The 19,672-nt window shown below is 45.3% G+C and overlaps 1 protein-coding gene across 1 annotated transcript; it reads right to left on the bottom strand.

The window, feature by feature from the left end:
• Positions 1-124: 124 nt before the first annotated feature.
• On the bottom strand, positions 125-7,946 carry PTX4 (pentraxin 4). Its single transcript, XM_083151979.1, has 3 exons — positions 7,302-7,946; positions 3,409-4,390; positions 125-1,316 (listed from the first exon to the last, which is right to left on the bottom strand). The coding sequence occupies exons 1-3, from the start codon at positions 7,437-7,439 to the stop codon at positions 676-678; spliced, it is 1,761 nt and encodes a 586-aa protein (XP_083008105.1). The 5' UTR covers positions 7,440-7,946; the 3' UTR covers positions 125-675.
• Positions 7,947-19,672: the final 11,726 nt, after the last annotated feature.

Below are 19,672 nucleotides of genomic sequence, written 5' to 3'. Positions count from 1 at the left end.
CCTGCGTCTGCAGGAGGATATTTATTGCAATGCAACCCTAGGCGGAGTTGGCGGAAAATGCCGCTCAGATTCCATTGCATAAGCGATCCAATGATAAATGGACCCTTCTCTGTTTTTATACTGTAGTTCTTAAACTTTTTTCAATCACGACACCCTTGAGTATCAGAATTGTTTAAAGAGCACCACAGGCCAAAGCATTCTTATTAAGAATTTTAAAAGTAACTTTTTTTAATTAAATAAATTGTGTTTATATGTCATCCTTGGGTTCAGTTTTATGGTCAGGGATCAGATTCACTTCTGTTTGTCTACATATTTTATAATTGGTAGCCACCAACACTGGTTTTGCCTATTATATTAAATATAAACAATTGAATTGGTCCTGGACCACCAATCCAAGGCACCCCTGCAAGTATCCCTCAGCACCCCAGGGTGCCATGGCACACAGTTTGGGAACCACTGCTGTAAGCACTTTGCCTCAAAATATGACGAGATAAGTAATCATTATTAATACAACAACAGGTATTGCTCATCTGACAGTGAAAAAGGTCTGTGTGTTTCTTTGGATGAAGGGTGAAAGGCCTGTATGTTTCAGTCAGTAACATTCCACGTCGTCCAGCAATTGTCCAATATGGAAGCAGTATTATCTTCTATTTACAAAATATTGTTCATGGAAGTCTACACGCAGTGCTCCAGACAGGTACAGTTCACCCTCTGTACTGAACCATGAAGGGAAGTGGCATCTGCCAGGGTTAAGATGGTACCTCTAGGCAATCCTCTCCCTGTGGCAATGCCAGAGACTTCTCCTGGCGACAAAGCCCGATTCCACATGGCAAAACCTGCCAAATGACCAACAAATGCCTCAGAAGGGTCAAATCCACCACCTAAAGTGTCCTGTTCCTGCCCAAGAACCAGCGATCCTCCAGGAGGGATCTCATAACCTTTCTGAAATCTGGAACCGGTAGACATTAATCTACGGTCAACATAGAACCAGTACTTGCCCTGGATGGATGACCAGATGAAGCATGTATGATGCCAGTTGCCATCCACAAAGGGTAGAACTGGCAGTTCCCGAAAGGCTGGATCTCCAATGACAAAGTGGAGAGAGTCGTAGGCCACACCATTCCTGCCATGGAGGACAAGCTTGTTGTCATTCTCTTCAGTTGCATACGAAAGGATAGTACCCAGGTATCCAACACTGGTCTTTACCCAGGTGCAGATGGACAGTTCATGCAACGCTTCCCTCAGTCCTTTACCAAAGGTGGCAAGGTTTTCAGTGGAAGAGTTGGGAAAAATCAACATGGCATCCACATTACATACTAAAACAACAATAACAAAAGGAAAAGAATTAGTAGAAATAAACATAAAGTCACTTTGGCTTTTATCTGTGACAGAAAACTAAAAACATGCAGTATCATGATACTAGGATTACTATTTCAGGTACTTGTTTCCTAGCACGGTGCCCCTGATTTTGATCGTAGTGCATCTTATACAATCGCATCGCATGCAATATAGCAGCATGCGATGCAATGTGATTTTTAATTCTACAAGCACCCTGATTGGTGCTTACAATGTTAAATGCACCCCCATTGTCAACGCCACACCCACTATCAACTCCAACCCGAATCGTGGCGAGCGAGCGCAGCGAGCCCGCGATGGTCGGCGGTACGCGTCCTTCGACCTTTTCATACCCCCACTATCCACGTCGGCGTGGAGTTGATGTTACATAGTGTGGCGAGCGCAGTGAGCCACCGAGCCCGAAGCGTGGTGAGCGCATCGATCCCCGCGAGGGGACACGGATTACTTTACATGTATTCCACGTCCCCTCGCGGGGTCGCTGCGCTCGCCACGCTTCGGGCTCGTATTCCACGTCCCCACGCGGGGCTTGCTGCGATCGCCGCGCTTCGTGTTTGGTGGCTCGCTGCGCTCGCCACACTATCTAAAATCAACTCCACGCCGTTGTGGATAGTGGGGGTATGAAAAGGTTGGAGGACACGTACCGCCGCCCCTCGCCACGCTTTGGGTTGGCGTTGATAGTGGGGGTGGCGTTGACAATGGGGGCGCATTTAACATTGTAAGCACCCATCAGGGTGCTTGTACAATTAAAAATCGCATTGCATGCCATTTGCTGGCATGCAATGCTATGTGATATTTCATTGTACAAGCACTCCTGTTAATTTAACGGGAATATCGCATCGAACACATCGCACACCACTAAGTACGGTATGCGATGGGCGCCCTGCTAGGAAACAAGTACCCTATTTCAGTATTAGCATCTACCAATAATACACGGAATATGTCAATGTTCCGTGTATGTCTATCAATGGTACAAATGCAGCAACTGTTGAATAAAAAACGTTACTGAGACATGGTATAGGCCAGAAGTTGACAAATGGGGACACAGAGACTACCCTTTTCTTGCCCCCCTCCACCTCTGTACTTCGGAGGAAACTGGGTGCCCATTACCATTACCCAGAGAAATGCGTCAAGCTTAATATTGGACTTCAATCACTTTGTTTGCCAGATTTACCAGAGTCACCTACCATGGACCGTACTAAGATCAATCTTTTATGGACCGAACCTGTTTCTCATTTATATCCGGAAAGCTGAAGTTTTTGGATATTCAGTGGATAACCCTACAGCCTACCATCTGGCAGAAATCTCGAAGGGGACTGCTAAGGACAGTTCCTACATATATGGTAATATCGCACTGCTAAATACGGAACTTTAATGAGTAAGGGTCCATATAACAGGTCCTATTATAATATCCGGTCTAGTGACTAGTCCAGATGAGCCATTGTGTGTGTTTTATATACTTTTTTTAATTCTGATTTTATATATATATTCACCAGATGGCTGGCACTCACATGTTCAAATAAATAATTGCTGGGGTGACATTCAAAAAGGGCCAAGGAGTGGTCCAATATAAATACACGTATGGAGCAGGAGTCACTCACCAGTCTTGCAGTAAAAATGTTTTTTAATCAGGCAGCATGACAGATATTAGTGCGGTCGACGTTTCGGTCCACCTCTAGGACCTTGCATTTTTACTGCAAGACTGGTGAGTGACTCCTGCTCCATACGTGTATATATATATATATATATATATATATATATATATATAATTTTTTGATTTTTTGTTTAAACCGGTACCTTTGTTATGATACTTATACATCCTATATATTACTTTTTAGTAACTGCGCTGGTGATTTTATGTATTTATTTACATAACATAACATCACTGACTTTACCCAACACATTATATTGTTGGCATTGACAAACCACACTCTGCTAACCAGTAAGTAAATAATAATACCAGGAGCAGTGACTAATGGGTAAATGTACGAGAGAAAGACTGGGAACTGATGCCAGTATCTGATATTTGCAAGCATGATTTCACAATGGACTTACTTGTGGCTGGTGCTTTGGTGCTCTCCACCTGGTGTTTTGGGAGGCTTGTGGTATATGGAGGCTTCCTGGTGGTTTGCAAATAGGGTGTTTTCGCTACCGGTGGGCTGTAGTCTCTGGTCACATTTCCATGAAGAGCTGATATCTGGGCAACATAACCTGTGTCAGAGAAAGACTTTCCCAGGTGAAGGCTCGGCCTGGAGTTGGGCATTGGAAGTTCTGTTGTGCTTGGTAGTGCACTCGTAGTTTGTAGGTCAGATGTCTTCTGTTCTGATGGACTTATTCTCCTCGTCTCTTCTCTATGTGGAGCAGCCATGTGAGACATTTTATTATTGGGTGGTATAAGCAGCTGCTGTTCTTCCAACAGCTTCTTTCCCTGGTTATGCTTGGCCTTCAGCTTGACCATACGCTGCTGGACAGTAATTGACTCAGGCTCATTTTCTGGAGACACCAGTTGCTTACTCTCAGGGGTCCGATTGAGCTCCTGTGCCAATGTCAAGGATCTCAGTGGTAGAATCTCATTCTGCTCCATACTTTGTAACTTCTTCTCTAATTCAGCAATTTTGCCTCCCTGCCTCTCCACAGACTCTCGAAAGATCTCCATGCCCTTCTGCATCTCAGTCTTGTCTTTCACCAGTTGGTAAATTATCCTTTTCTGGCTGCTGAGGGCTGAGGTCAGGTTGGCTATTGTCACATCCCTAGCTTTATTTTCTTTGGTCATCTGCTTATTCCTATCAGCCATGGATTGCTCCAGGGCAGAGATCTTTATGTCCAACTTTTTTGTTTTCTTCTGAACCTTTTTCAGCCATACTTTGATGTCATTCAGCTCTCTTTCAGTCACTTCACTAGAGGCATTGACCGTTTGTGCGAATGACCGTTGTTGGTCATGAATGTGGTTGAAGCGAGCATCAATGTTATAGGAGATGTTGTAGTTCTCAGCAATCCCTTGTAGACGGGTCAGTGTCACCTCTTGAAAACGTCGAAACTGCAAAGAAATAGAATGGCGGTATATTAGCCAATTTCCAAACACAATCTGCAATGGGTCATATAACAAATAAATAGGCAATTGTGAGAATTATGTTCTTTGTTACGTTTACCAACATGTATACACCAAAAACAGTCTCTAGTATCCAGTAACCACGAAAAAGAGTGTATGCTTCATTAGCATAGGACCTCTTAGCTGATCATTATAGGACTACAATAGAATATACGCAAATGTTTATGATAATTATATTATTATTTTTTTCCTTTCCTACTCTGTTTTGCTTCTTTGTTCTCACTGTAAGCCAGTTTTTTGCTGATGAAGCAAAGCATAGAAATGACTGGGGCCTATGCATCCTAGCGCTAATGGACCCCACACAGTTGACGATGTTGCAGAGCAATCTGAGCGATGCTAGACCACTCAGATTGCTCAGCAAGATCACAGCGCTGCATAGACGTGAAATGTGTATTACTTAGCATTGTAGTGCGGTTTATAGCTTGCGGTAAGTGTGTATTAAATAGGCTTGATATCAGCTGCTGAGAATGCAGAACATGTCCCTGTACAAAATAAAAAACAGTTGCAAATTTAAATGAGGGGAACAATGACAGAGGTGATGTAAGGCATTTCTTGAAAACGGTACTTGTTTCCTAGCACGGCGCCCATCGCATCGCATACCATAAGGCATACAATGGTATGCGATGCGATGCGATGCGATGTTAGCCGATGTTATACAATTTTAAATTGTATGCCATTGTATGGCATATACAATGGTATACGAATTTAAATTGTATAAGCACCCTAATGGGTGTTTTCAATGTTAAATGTGCCCCCTATAAGATAAATAATTGTATAAGCACCGTAATAGGTGCTTACAATGTTAAAAGCACCCCCAAGCCACCTACTATCAACACCAACCCGAAGCGTGGCGAGGGGCGGCGGTACGCGTCCTCCCACTTTTTCATACCCCCACTATCCACGTCGGCGTGGAGTTGATTTTATATAGTGTGGCAAGCCACCGATCCCGAAGTGTGGCGAGCACAGCGAGCCCTGCGAGGGGACACGGAATACATGTAAAGTAACGCTAACGTGGATAGTGGGGGTATGAACAGGTCGGAGGACGCATACTGCCGCCCCTCGTGGGCGCGCTTCGCTTGCCATGCTTCGGGTTGGCGTGGGGGTGTATTTAACATTGTATGCACCTATTAAGGTGCTAATACAATTAAAAATTGTATATACAATTTAAAATCGCATCGCATTGCATTGTATGCCATATACAATGGTATACAATTTTAAATTGAATACAATGCCATACGACTGAACATCGTGGGCGCCGTGCTAGGAAACAAGTACCTTGAAAACAAATGACTTACAGTATTAACCCTAAGGCCCTAACCCTGGCCATACACACTGGGTGACTTTAAGCTGAAAGCAGCTCAGTTTTGTAATTTTTTCTGAAAGCAGCTCAAAAGTTGCCCAGCAGATGAGCAGTGAGCACTAATGCGCGCTCCCGCATCATCGCCACCCGCCACCGCTCATCTGCTGGTATTACCAGCAGATGAGCGACGGAATGTATGGCTTTCCATAGCTTCCTGCTATGAAAAGTCGTCCACCCCCGGGAAACTTGTTAAATGAGCGAAAATCACCCAGTGTGTTTGGACCTATAGTTCTAAAGTAGTTTTTATAAATTAATCTAACCATCTAAAAAATGGCAAGTGGAGGTATTGCCCAGTTTAACCAATAAGTATAGTATCTGGGGGGAAATGTAATAGGATGAGAGATTTAGAAAGTGAGAGATTTGGTAAGAAACCTCCAGTTTTTTAAAGCAGCAACTATTTACACTGCAAAAAACAGTTTGATTTTGCAGTGTAAATGATTGCCTCTTTAAAAAAACTGGAGATTTCTTAACAAATCTCTCACTTTCTGAATCTCTCATCCTATTACATTTCACCCCTGGAATCTGATTGGTTGCTATGGGCAACAGCTGTGTTTGTCATCTTTAGAAGGATTAGTAAATCTCTGCCCCCCAAAACAGCTGCAAATGTGCCTACAAATTCTAAAAATATCTGAAATTGCCTCACACATAAAGATTTTATATCAGGAAAACTAAAAACAAAACTGTCTCATGTCTCATCCCTGCCTCACTCTATAACAGTCATTAGGGAAAGATGGATTCATTAAATATAATCGTGGCTGTGCTGAGAAAAAAAAACCAAGGGCCCAGATAAAAATGATAGGCATGGTCCCATTTGTATCCAGAGTTCCTATCTAATATACAAAATCTGCAAAGTCAGTTTCTGATTGGTCCTTACGCTCATAACCCAGCCCTGCAGATTCACACTGCCTAGTTTAATTATTGGGACTGTGAAATAAATGTCAGAGCCCCAGGAATGGTTCTGGGATAATGGGTCATCCTAGTCACTATTGGTCAACAGTGACTATGGCGACATCTAAGAATGGTTGACATACCATACATAACGGAAAGTCAACACAAGGTCGACATGTACATGGTGGACATTCTAAAGTTTTTTATGGGTATTTATGTTGAGTGTCCACGTGCACTCGCATGGCGAGCTGCGAGCGCCATAATTCCGGCATGATGTCCACTTGGATAGTAAAGTATGAACTTGAAAAACTCATCTTGTATGATCTTGAATTTTTTTTTAAAAACTCACGTCGACGTTTTGATGGTCGACCATTTACATGGCGTCCCTAAGCCTGTATAAACCTTCTGTCATTGTCAACCTAGAGTATGTCGACCATTCTTAGGTGTCAACCAGGTCACTGTCAATCAATAGTGGTCATCCTAGTGACTGTCGCCCTAAATGTACCTCCCAGAAAGCCACAGGTTGCCTAACCCTACCTGTTACAGGCTGCCAGGACATGAATGGTCTATGCAGCCAGAGGCAGAACTCACCTGTTCCTCCAACCTCCTGAGACGCTCAAAAAAAGGTTTCCTTTGCTCTAGAACCCGACTTTGTTCCATGAAGGCCTTGTGCAAACAGAGGGAAGTGAGGACCAGGAAGATCATCATGTTGCTGCCACCTTTGGCCATTGTCTCTTCTGTCTTCTAGGGTTGAGTCTTCTCACCTTACATCACCTCCAACCTATGGACCTTGTTTCACTATTGCCTCTACAGTGTTCATTATCTTCTTTTAAAAGAAAAGTTCTTTGTTCTTCTGAAACGATGAAATGTATTAGTGTTCTCTGTTTCCAAAAAGTTTTTGTAGGTTTATTTTTGTTCTTCCCTACCCCGTCCAATGCTCTTTATGTGCTCCCACGTGCGGCGCAGTCAGCCGAGATGTCGCCTCTTGTCTGTCTCTTTCCCCATCTGATCCTTGAGTCTCTCTCTTTCCTCCCCCCACCAAACAGGTTTTGTCCACAAATAGATGAGTTTTGCAGGCACCAGACTACTGCCAATGAGCCAATTTTAGCTGCAAGAAGAAATTTCTTGCATGCCGAGGCTCCAGAAAAAGTGATATTTATGGGAGACTATGAAAGTGACCAGGTCAGTCTTATTTTAAGTCCTTACAGATACCAAGATCTCCGCTTTCAACTGTGCTGAGAGCTCTGCAGGCTGAACAGTACCCTGGAATATACACAGTATTAATAAAAAGAATTATTCCAAAACACCAGGCAAAATCTACAGTATAAAAATACACCTTCCCAATTCCATGACCAGGACTATTTATACGTGTTCCCCTTTATGTGTTTGATTTACACGGAATAATGCATTTATTTCTTAATTTATGCAACTGAATTATAGACTGTCTTATTCTATACTGGGGTGTACTCACAGTGCAATGTACCTTCCATTCAATTCCGATTGGATCGGGATCGAATCAGGATTGAATGGCACATTCCGTGTACACATTCGATTTAGACAATATAGTACTGCTCTTGCCTGCACAGTCTATTTTGCTATTTGATATCGATGATGCAGGACCACACATCGGGATCGAATCAAAATTGAACACATTCGATTTCCATTCATTTTGCATTCAATTTTACTCAAATAAGCAAAATCGAATAGCAAAATAGACAAGATTGAACCGTGTGTCACATTGCATATATTTTGCAAAAAATATGATGAGCCTCTGTGCCCCGGAAAGGCTTCTCTGAGGTCCATATACAGCATGAAAACAGCACCCATTCTGGGTCATACAATTGTCTACTGTAAGGCTACACAATAACAGCACTTATCAATATATCTAAGTTGAGAGCCAGCCTGTAAGAATACAGATGCTGGAATCCTTGCAACCGACATCCTCAAGGTAAGTGTCATGGGTTAGGCAGTGGTGAGGGAAGGTTAGGGTTAGGCTGTGGTGAGGGAGGTTAGGGTTAGGCTGTGGGGAGGGAGGTTAGGGTTTGGCTCTGGGGAGGGAGGTTAGGGTTTTGCTGTGGGGATGGAGGTTAGAGTTAGGCTTTGGGGAGGGAAGGTTAGGGTTAGGCTGTGGGGAGGGAAGTTAGGGTTAGGCTGTGGGGAGGGAGGTTAGGGTTAGGCTGTCAGGAGGTAGGTTAGGGTTAGGCTGTTGGGAGGAAGGTTAGGGTTTGGCTCTGGGGAGGGAGGTTAGGGTTTAGCTGTGGGGATGGAGGTTACAGTTAGGCTTTGGGGAGGGAAGGTTAGGGTTAGGCTGTGGGGAGGGAAGTTAGGGTTAGGCTGTGGGGAGGGAGGTTAGGGTTAGGCTGAGGGAGGGGAAGTTAGGGTTAGGCTGTGGGGAGGGAGGTTGGGGGTTTGGCTGTGGGAGGGAGATTAGAGTTAGGCTGTGGGGAGGTTAGGGTTAGGCTGAGGAAAGGGGAGGTTAGGGTTTGACTGTGGGGAGGGAGGTTAGGGTTAGGCTGTGGGGAGGGAGGTTAGGGTTAGGCTGTGGAGAGGGGAGGTTAAGGTTAGGCAGTGGTGAGGGAAGGTTAGGGTTAGGCTGTGGTGAGGGAGGTTAGGGTTAGGCTGTGGGGAGGGAGGTTAGTGTTAGGCTGTGGGGAGGAAGGTTATGATTAGGCTGTGGGGTGTTAGGTTAGGGTTAGGCTGTGGTGAGGGAGGTTAGGGTTAGGCTGTGGGGAGGGAGGTTAGTGTTAGGCTGTGGGGAGGAAGGTTATGGTTAGGCTGTGGGGTGTTCGGTTAGGGTTAGGCTGTGGGGAGGAAGGTTAGGGTTAGGCTGTGGGGAGGGAGGTTAAGGCTAGGCTGTGGGGAGGAAGGTTAAGGTAAGGCTGTGGGGAGGGAGGTTAGGGTTAGGCTGTGGGGAGGAAGGTTAAAGTTAGGCTGAGGGAGGTTGCAGCTTAGACACTTGCACAAAAAAAGAATACTGATCCACACCCACATCTGACATCTCCAGAGCACTGGAATCAGGCTCATTTTGGGGCTTATGCAATAGCCCGCGAGATGCAGTCCAAGGCAAAACAAGACTGTTTTATGTTTTCCAGGCTATGCCTATCTTATTGTGACATAAGTATATTTAATGTGGACCACCCAAGCATCCGAAAAGGAATCTCTATGACATCATAGTGATATATTTAGGTTTCCTAGTATATTCTGGGTGGCTCACATGCAGCGCTGTGCTGGGAGAGAACAAGAGTGTGAACTCTTTTATTCGGGGGTTCCTGGGACACGATGTATCATTTTAAATAGGGGAGTTATGGGAATTTTGGATTTATTATCTATTTGTTGTATGTATATATATATATATATATATACAGATACACATTCAACTGAATTGCCACTCCATGCGTATTATAACACTGGCATTTTGAGGCTGGACGCCTCTTTATCAGGGTACACACCAAATTATCACCAATGTATATCCGGGTTGAACAACTCCAGACACCAAAAATACTCAATGTATGCATCTTGTTTACTACTTTGTAATATGTTTTGTAATATAGAATTGTAATCTTAATGTTCTGACTTATGGTTCCAGTGAGGCTACTGAGCTGCTACTAAAAAATCTCAAGGGAGCAGGGGATTGTCCGCTGAGCCCGGGCCCCATAGCAGCTGCACCCCCTGCACCCTCCATAGTTACGCCACTGGGCAGATATAACATGTGCAATAGAATTAGATTTGGGTGGGGATTTTCTTCAAAGTGAGATCTATATTGCAGTGTAAAAATAAAGCAGTCAGTATTTTCCCTGCACAGAAACAAAATAACTTACCCAAATCTAATTATCTCTGCACATGTTACATCTGCCCCCCCCCCCCCTGCAGTACACATGGTTTGTCCATTTGAGAAGGAATTTGCCTCTGAGAGTGAACCAGAATAGGGCCCATACTTACTTCTAACACCTCTAGTGTGTCACTCCTGTCTGCCGAAATTTGGCTCCTGATCGGCCAATAAGCGGGCAATAGTGCACTTCGGGATGAGAAGTGCCAAATGTAAACATTACATTGGCTGTTGTCACAGTCCGTACTGGCAGCAGGTGCTCGTTTTTAATTATGCCAAGTACGAGGATGCTACATTGGAATGAAGAGGAGGTGATCCACACCAAGGAGCTGGTAAGTATAATTTCCTTCAACATAGGATTCTACTGGAGATTCTACTTCAGAATAGAAGAGGACAGATGTTTCAGGTCAAGATAAGATAAGGGTGTGTGTGTGTGTGTGTGTGTGTGTGTGTGTGTAATAAAATGTTGCTATACTAGTGTGTCAGTGTCATTTTATTTGGCTATTGGTTTTGCTGTGGAACTAAGAGTCCCAGCATGGCCATTAATGCCCTTCATGCTGGAACTTGTGGTTCCCTAGTATGCGGGGGTGGCTTGCTGAGACTCCTATTTCTACAGCAGAGCCCAATAGTTACATCTATTTTAACACTAATGCCATCAGCCCGGTGCCCACCACCCTGGGGCACCGGAGACAGCCCCGGGCATCAGCGAGGCAGGGTCAATCATGGAGGGGGGGGGGCCTTCATTTGGGGGGTCCCCATTCCTCCAGGGTCTCTGCCTAGACTGACTGGTCAGGGGGTACATGCTTCGGTTTGGGGAACTAATATAGTTTCCCCTGGCTGTGGCATTACGCTGCTGGCTGGTTGGGCCCGGTGCTGGTTCTCAAAATATGGGGAACTCCTATTCATTTTGTCCCCCAAATTTTAGGAACCAGGACCGGCCCTTGTGTCTCATGCTGGCTTTAAAAATTCTGGGGAACCCCTACTTGTTTTGCCCCGTGAATTTTTGAAACCAGGAACGGCTATTGAGCCTGGGGCTGGTTAAGTAGGGGGGGGGGGGGGCATGTCGGTTCTTAAAATCATTATTAATTTTTACTAATTTTTTTACACGTGCAGGCTGACAGCCTCATATGAAATCGTACCCGACATTGGTCGTTTTTCCGGATCTTAGTAAATTTCCCCCAATATATATATATATATATATATATATATATATTTATTTTTTTACTATTACTCCTTTAACAGCACTTAACCCTGTAGAAAAATGTTCTCTGACGTGTGCCTATACAGCGGGTGTCGCTAGCAACCCACAGGAGCATGCATCAGGGAAAGGACGACGCAGCATAGAGAGTCCAGAAGAGATACTCAAAGACCAGGCAGCAGCCTCCTGGGAATTTGTGGACTCATGATGTATGATATATAGGTTTCAACTTACATCAGTTAAAAGAGCAGTTTTGTTCCGACTCAAAGCAAATGCTTTTAATGCTTTATTGCCACCTAGTGGAAACGTGAGGGAATGGTAGGCATATCAGAGCCTTTTCATTATTCAACTAGTTAAAAGGCCATCAAATTACTTTCACTTTGAGCTGTGACAGTTTTTATCCCACAAACTCTTCAACCCACCCCAGTCCCTATCTGCTCCTATCTCCAATCTCAGTCTTCACAGCTCTCTATCTTTCTCTCCCTCTCTCTCCATATCCATAATATTTGCAGATCAGTGTCCCTGCAAATATTGCTTTCACTTTCGGTTATGGCATATTTTTAGCACACAAATGAGTAATTTTGTCCATCAAGCGGCCTCTAGTGGTCACTGGCAGTCAGAATTTTACAATAACTTGTCAGTGTAATAAATGTCTCCCAAGACATATCAATAGCAAATATTTGTTACAAATTTGTTATATCAGTAGAACTATATACAAATCCACAATAAGCTATAGAGCATACAAATAATAGTGCTAGGTGACAACAATGATAGTGATAACTTAATACTTGCCTAACCTCCAAAAGGCTCCAAATAATCTGGTGGTGCTCCTGGCTGCCCGGAAAGGTGGACAAATCTCCCACACCCCCCTTCAGCTGCTCTCCATAGTTCTCTGGCTTGTTGTGAGTTTTCTGGGATAAACATTATGTCATTACTGTGTCTGTTGGCTCCTTTGTCTCTATTTTGCAATACTTCAATTGATTCTGATTCTGTGAATACTTGTTGTACAAGGCTGTTCTCATCGGTTTTTCTCCAGGAATTGTGTTCTGAGATCTTTCCCTTGGCTTCTGTAATTCTGTAATCACCTAGTTTGGAGCAGTTCCTCCTGGAGTCTTGTGAATTGTCCTTTGGGTATGGTTCAGTGGAGTAACTATCGCCCCGCAGCCCCCGCGGTGGCGGGGAGGCGCTAGGAAGGTGAGGGCGCCGGGGGGCTGCAGGGTTATTGTTACCGTTCCGCTGCGTCTGCCACGGGATCTTTTGCCGGCTTTCCGTCTCCCTGCTCTCCCGGCTCCGTCTGCAATAAAAAATGTGAAACACAGAAAATGGCTGCCCCCTTAATGCAGACCGTTTTTAAGGATGCTAGGATGCACGGGGGCAGCCATTTTCTGAGTGACATGTTTTTTATCACAGCAGGAGCCGGGAGAGCAGGGAGACGGAGAGCCGCAGCGCAGACTGATTCGCCGGCTGAAGGTCCCTGGGCAGACGTAGCGGCACTATGTGCAGGGGTAAGGGGGTTGGGGGTCGAACGGGGGGGGGGGGGGCATGCAAAAGGGTTGTGGCGGGGTGTGTGCAAAAGGGTTGTGGCGGGGGGGGGGGAGATTTTTCCATAGTTACGCCACTGGTATGGTTCTGAGCAGGGACATCTTTTTGTATGGGCTTAATGGGCAATTGTCCAGGGGTACAAGGGCTGATAGCTGATGATCCCTTTTTTCCAGGGATACCCGAATTTTTTAAATCTGCCCTGGGGAACTGGAGATATCCAACTTCAAAGCAGCAGTCCACATCCAACCTGTTAATTGCAATTCCCAGTCATATTTCTCAGTTCTCTCTGACTTAGGGGCCCATTTATCAAACCATATTTGCGGCTAAATCCCCGAAAACACCCGTTTTCGGGATTTAGCCGTAAATATTAAGAATCTCCTAAATGTATCAAAGGAGGAGCGCAGCAGGGATCTCCGATCCCTGCTGCGATCCCCCCTGCACCGCCGCCGGCCGCATTCCCCATAGGTTTCTATGGGGGATGCGAAGCTGCCCGATGTATTAACATTGGGAAGCCCGGCTTCGCATCCCTGGGCTATCGCCATTCTGGGATGGCGATAGCCAATTGTAGCCTATGGCTACGTGATCGCACTGCCGAGCGGGGCAGTGCGGTCACAGGGGTCGGCGGGGGTCAGCGCATAACCGCGCATGCGCAGACCCCCCCGGCTTCCGGGTTAGGGCTTCGCAGGGACAGGCTCCTATCGGAGCCCTGTCCCTTCTAATGATACATTTCGGCGGTGTACTTCAACACTGCAATGCGATGATCGGCGATGCCACTGCGCCGGCATCGCACTATATTGATAAATGCGCCCTTAGTTTTTCTGAGAGTATATTTCAAAAGCTGGGACTCTCCCCTTTCTGAGGACACTAGCGGCTTGTCTCTATCTTTCTCAGAACCAGATATCAGCCTTCCAGCAACCAGTCCCAGCTCCAGCTCCAAACGTCTGGTGTACAGATTTATATTTTTGTCAATGGATTGCTCTGTCTCCTGATCTCTGTTCCCCAAGTCCCCAACACCTCCTGAAAGGTGATACTTACCTATCTTGAGCCCGTCGGTAGGTCCCAGGGTCCGGTACAGTGGCTTGGTTCTGAGGCCTTGGTTCCGGGTCGGGTCCGGGGCTCCAGGGCTGAAGAGTCCGGGGTCCTGGATCCGTAGTAATCCAAAGGGGTACCTGGGGAAGGAAATCCTACTCACCTGTCCTCTGGCGTCCACCCCGGCATCTTCACTTCAAGACGCGCTGCTCCCGGCTGCTGGTACCCGCTCCACTGTTCACTAGAGACGCAGAGATCCTTCTTCCTCTGCGTCTCTATTCAGAATGATTTCTGGCCAATCAGGAGCCGACTTTCTCGGCTCCTGATTGGCCGCTAGGCGGCCAATAGAATTCATTCTGAGTAGAGAATGAAACGGCTTTTAAACGGTAATTTATCGTTTAAAAGCTGCAGTGGGAAAGGGTATTTATGGCTCTTGCCGTTTAAAAACCCGTTTAAAAAAAACGGGTAATGACCCGTTTCAGCAGTGGGAAAGCAGCATTACACTGTTTTGTTGAAAGTTTTAGATTGTATTTATATTATCTTCTATGAACATATTGAGGTCAAGGAACTCGACATTGATCTTGCTGTACTATGAGGTAATTGTCATTAATATCTACTCTCCACGCCAAATGAGAGCATCATCATCTATATCAGGGGTTCCCAATCTTTTTCTAATCACGGCACCCTAGAGTATCAGAATTTTTTCACTGCACCCCTAGGCCCCAAAATATATATATCAAATTAAGTAGATTGTGTTTATATGGTTCAGTTATGTGGTTATGTGATTTGGTTCTGATTGTACACATTTTATGATTGGCAGCCTCTAGCACTGGTTTTGACCAAAAATAATTGATCATAAATAATTTGAATTGGTCCTGGACGACCAACCTGAGGCACCCCTGCAAGTGTCCCGAGGCACCCCAGGGAGCCTAGGCGCACAGTTTGGGAACCACTGATCTATATACTTTCACAGAGTATGAGATTTGCCCCAAGCTCTTGGTTACACCATCAGTAATGGTTGTCCCACCATCAATTTATATAAGTCTGAGTATGGGACCCTCCCGGCCAACACAACCCAACCTGCTGCTTCTCACTAGTGTGATGCATTGGAGAGTGATAAACAACCAGCCAATCAGCTCCTTACTGCTGTGTTACAGGCTGGGTTTGAAAAATAACAGTAATTATTTGATTGGCTGGTTGTTTATTACTCTCCAATTGATCACATTTTGAAGATTGACACATAGGGCGGTATTGAATGAGAATACCTGCGAGGTGCAGCGAATCCTTTTTAGGATTCGCTGCACATTCGCCACGTTCCGGAGCCTCGCTGGCTCCGGTATTCAACGAGTCAGGGGCTCGCTGCCCCTGACCGGCGAATATGAGCTCCTGCGGCGAACGCCGCAGGGAGCCTGAGGACGGCGGCAGGCAGGGAGATGGAAGTCTCTCTGCCTGCCCCAGAACGTTTGTGGGGGGGAGGTGGGCTCCCCGGGTGCCAGGCAGCACAGGCTGCCCCCCGGGGTGCCAGCAGGGGACTGCGTATATTCACTACACCCGATCGTAACGATCGGGTGCAGTGAATATATGAATATCTAATGAGCGGCTTGGCTCCGGCGCCCCCTGCTGACTGCTGTGTAAAAAATATATATATATATTTTAAAATTAAATATATATTCATGTGCTTACAGCACATGAATAAAAATAGCATACCCCTCCTCAGAATAAAATTCCTGATTTTTTGACACCAAATGTAAAAAACAAAACACTTTATTTTAAAAGTTCACATTCCACTTCACCATAAAAAGATAGCGATTGCTACTCGGTGAATCATGGCGAAAAAAACCTTCAAATGTATTCGCCATGTGGTCATTGAATAGGGTGATTCACCGTTTTAGTCAAAAATTCGCCAAACAGCTCAAATTCGCCATAAAAACATGGCGAATCAGGCTCATTGAATACCGCCCATTATTTATTTATTTATTTATTAACAGTTTCTTATATAGCGCACACAGATTCCGCAGCACTTTACAGAGAATAGTTGAACATTCACATCAGTCCCTGTCCCAGTGGAGCTTACAATCTATATTCCCTTCCACACATATACACGCACACAGACAGTCTAGGGTTAATTTTTATTGGGAGCCAATTAGCCTACCAGTATATTTTTGGATTGTGGGAGGAAACCGGAGTACCCGGAGGAAACCCACGCAAGCATGGGGAGAATATACAAAATCCGCACAGTTATGCCATGGTGGGAATCGAACCCGTGACCTCAGTGGTGTGAGGCAGTAATGCTAACCATTACACCATCCGTACTGCCCACATCTTATCTGCTATGCAGGTTTTGTATCAGATTGCCACTCTTGGTGCTAGAATTGCATATTTTTAATCTGACTAATGCAGGCATGTTCAAACTGTGGCCCTCCAGCTGTTGTGAAACTACACATCCCAGCATGCCTTACCATCGTTTTAGCATTACCTAGTAGCAAAACTGTGCCAAAGCATGATGGGACTTGTAGTTTCACAACCGCTCGAGGGCCATAGTTTGGACATGCCTGGACTAATGGGTTACAATAATATACAATTCTACAGATAGATATTTCTAGAAATAATGCTGGATTTGTAAATACTGTATCTGTGATAAAGATGAATGGAAGTTTATTTCTACAAAAAAAACATTCTCGTCATGGAAACAGAGGAGACCGCATAATGATGCCCCTTTCCCACTGCAGCTAAAAAACGGTAAATTGCGCTGAAAATCTGCAATTTACCGTTTTTTAGCTGCAGTGGGAAAGTGCCAGAGTTGAAATACCGTTTAAAGTTAAATGGTATTTCAACCCGTTTTTAAAGCAGAGTCCTACACGCTAAAATAACGTTTTTGAGGCAGTGGGAATGCCTCTTAAACGTTATTTAGCCTCCAGGCAGTCCCAGTGCCTGATAAGAACTAGTAGTTCTCACTTTGTGCATGTGTAATGAGTGCACGTGCATAATAATGAGCCGCTCATTACATATGTGCATATGTAATGAGTGGCTCATTATTATGCACGTGCACTCATTACATATGCGCAAAGTGAGAACTACTAGTTCTCATGAGGCACTGGGACTGCCTGTACCCCGCATGGACCCTGCATGGACCCCCGCTGCCTCGCATCCCCGTGCAGGTAAGTACAAGGGAAGGGGAGGTGGGGGCACAGGGCAGGTACGGGGGGGTTAGGCACTCTTTACACTTGGGGGGGGAGGGATTAGGCACTCTTTACACTCGGGGGGGGGGGGTTAGGCACTCTACATTTTACACGGTTCACTGCAATGGAAATGGTACTTAAATGGTATTTAAAACGGTAATCTGCTGCAGTGGGAATGCTAATACCGTTTTAAATACCATTTAAGATTACCAGTACTTTAAACTGGTCTGCAGTGGGAAAGCAGCATGATTCACACAATGTTGTTGTTATTGTTGTTGTGTTATTGTGTTTCCCATGGGTCAAATGTTATGAAGTAGGGTACTATGCACATTCACCATTAGTATCAGTGAAGCAGGTGCAGCAGTGTACAGTTATGCCCCTTTCCCTGCAGCTAAAAAACGGTAAATTGCCGATTTTCAGCACAATTTACCGTTTTAAGGCTGCAGTGGGAAAGTGCCAGAGTTGAAATACTGTTTAAAGCTAAATGGTATTTCAACCCGTTTTTAAAGCAGAGTACTACACGGCTAAATAACGTTTAAGAGGCAGTGGGAATGCCTTTTAAATGTTATTTAGCCTCCAGGCAGTCCCAGTGCCTGATGAGACCTAGTAGTTCTCACTTTGTGCATGTGTAATGAGTGCACGTGCATAATAAAGAGCCGCTCATTACATATGTGCATATGTAATGAGCGGCTCATTAGTATGCACATGCACTCATTACATATGCGCAAAGTGAGAACTACTAGTTCTCATCAGGCACTGGGACTGCCTGTACCCCGCATGAACCCCCGCTGCCTCCCCACTGCCCTGCATCCCCGTGCAGGTAAGTACAAGGGGAGGGGAGGTGGGGGCACAGGGCAGGTACGGGGGTTAGGCACTCTTTACACTTGGGGGGGGGGAGGGATTAGGCACTCTTTACACTGGGGGGGTTAGGCACTGTACATTTTACACGGTTCACTGCAATGGAAATGGTACTTAAATGGTATTTAAAATGGTAATCTGCTGCAGTGGGAATGCTAATACCGTTTTAAATACCATTTAAGATTACCAGTACTTTAAACTGGTCTGCAGTGGGAAAGCAGCATTACCAGTAATGAAATGAATTGACACAACATGATCAGAGGCAGAGCCATCTTAATAACACTGAGGGCTCTGGGCAAAGCAAGATATTAGGGCCCGCCGCCCCTACCCACTCATTCGGGGGAATAAATAAAAACACATACTTACCCCTATCTTCATACAGTAAATAACTGTTAGCCATCTCATTGCGGGATTGCTCTAGCCATCCACCAATCAGCAAGCCGACAGCCATTCACTGTCTGGCTGCAGAATTGAGGCCCAGTCTTCCACCAATCATCAGGCTGACAGTCTTTTGGTGTTTTGCTGAAGCCTGGGAGACAGGTAGAAAATGCTAATTGGCTGCTGTGATTGGGTGTAATTCACAATTAGAGGCCTCGTTTTGTACCTTCCTCCTAAGAAGCCCAGGAGGCAGATGCCCAATGGTCCCCTTCTTGAACCCCCGGTATGCCTGGTAAGACCAATTATGACAAATTATACTTGATGTCCAGTCTTGGGCTCCCTTTCTGTCTGGGCCTGGCACTGGAGTCCTCGCAGATCCCCTCCCCCCCCCCCTCCCTTAATGCCAGCCCTGCAAGCACCGAAGAGGGAAACTTTATCATCCACCGTTAATGATAATAAATAGCGACTTATCTCCAAGCTCTGCCAACAAACCATTTAGAGATTGATGGGTTAGTTCCTCAATTTAAAGCATTTATGGACCAACATGGCTACAAGCACCTCTTAATAAGGATTAAAAGGAGCGCCTAAAATATTTAATTTGCTGCTTTCCCTCAGGGAAGAGACGTTCCTTGGTGAGAGAGTGTAAAAATCAATAGAGAAGGTGTTAACATCCTGGGAAAAAAAAGATGTTTTATCTCCCAGCTGTATGATGTCACGAGCGCCACAGCCCTCTGTGCACTTATTCAGTGGTGAATCTGCTGGCTCGGCATGCCCACAGTTTGCAGTCGCTTAACAAAGAGCTGGGCTGGCAGCAGCAGTCGGTGACAGGATCTCTCATCTGTGCACTTTCACTGTCCCTGACTGATGCTCACATTGTTCAGCAGCGTCCCGTGACTTGGACATCCCATCCTCTGCACTCTCCACCAGGTAACAGGGAGCTGGGACATCATGG

This window comes from Crinia signifera, chromosome 7 (genome assembly GCF_055691185.1).
Source record: "Crinia signifera chromosome 7, ASM5569118v1, whole genome shotgun sequence".
Classification (NCBI taxonomy): Eukaryota; Metazoa; Chordata; class Amphibia; order Anura; family Myobatrachidae; genus Crinia; species Crinia signifera.
The sequence above is the reverse complement of the archived record's forward strand: the minus strand, read 5'-3'. Positions and strand labels throughout refer to the sequence as shown.

Coding starts and splice junctions, on each gene's coding strand:
- PTX4 (XM_083151979.1), bottom strand. CDS start 7,439: ATGGCCAAAGGTGGCAGCAACATGATGATCTTCCTGGTCCTCACTTCC. Junction 4,391..7,301: donor TCAGGAGGTTGGAGGAACAG/GTGAGTTCTGCC, acceptor ATTTCTTTGCAG/TTTCGACGTTTTCAAGAGGT. Junction 1,317..3,408: donor CACCAAAGCACCAGCCACAA/GTAAGTCCATTG, acceptor TTGTTGTTTTAG/TATGTAATGTGGATGCCATG.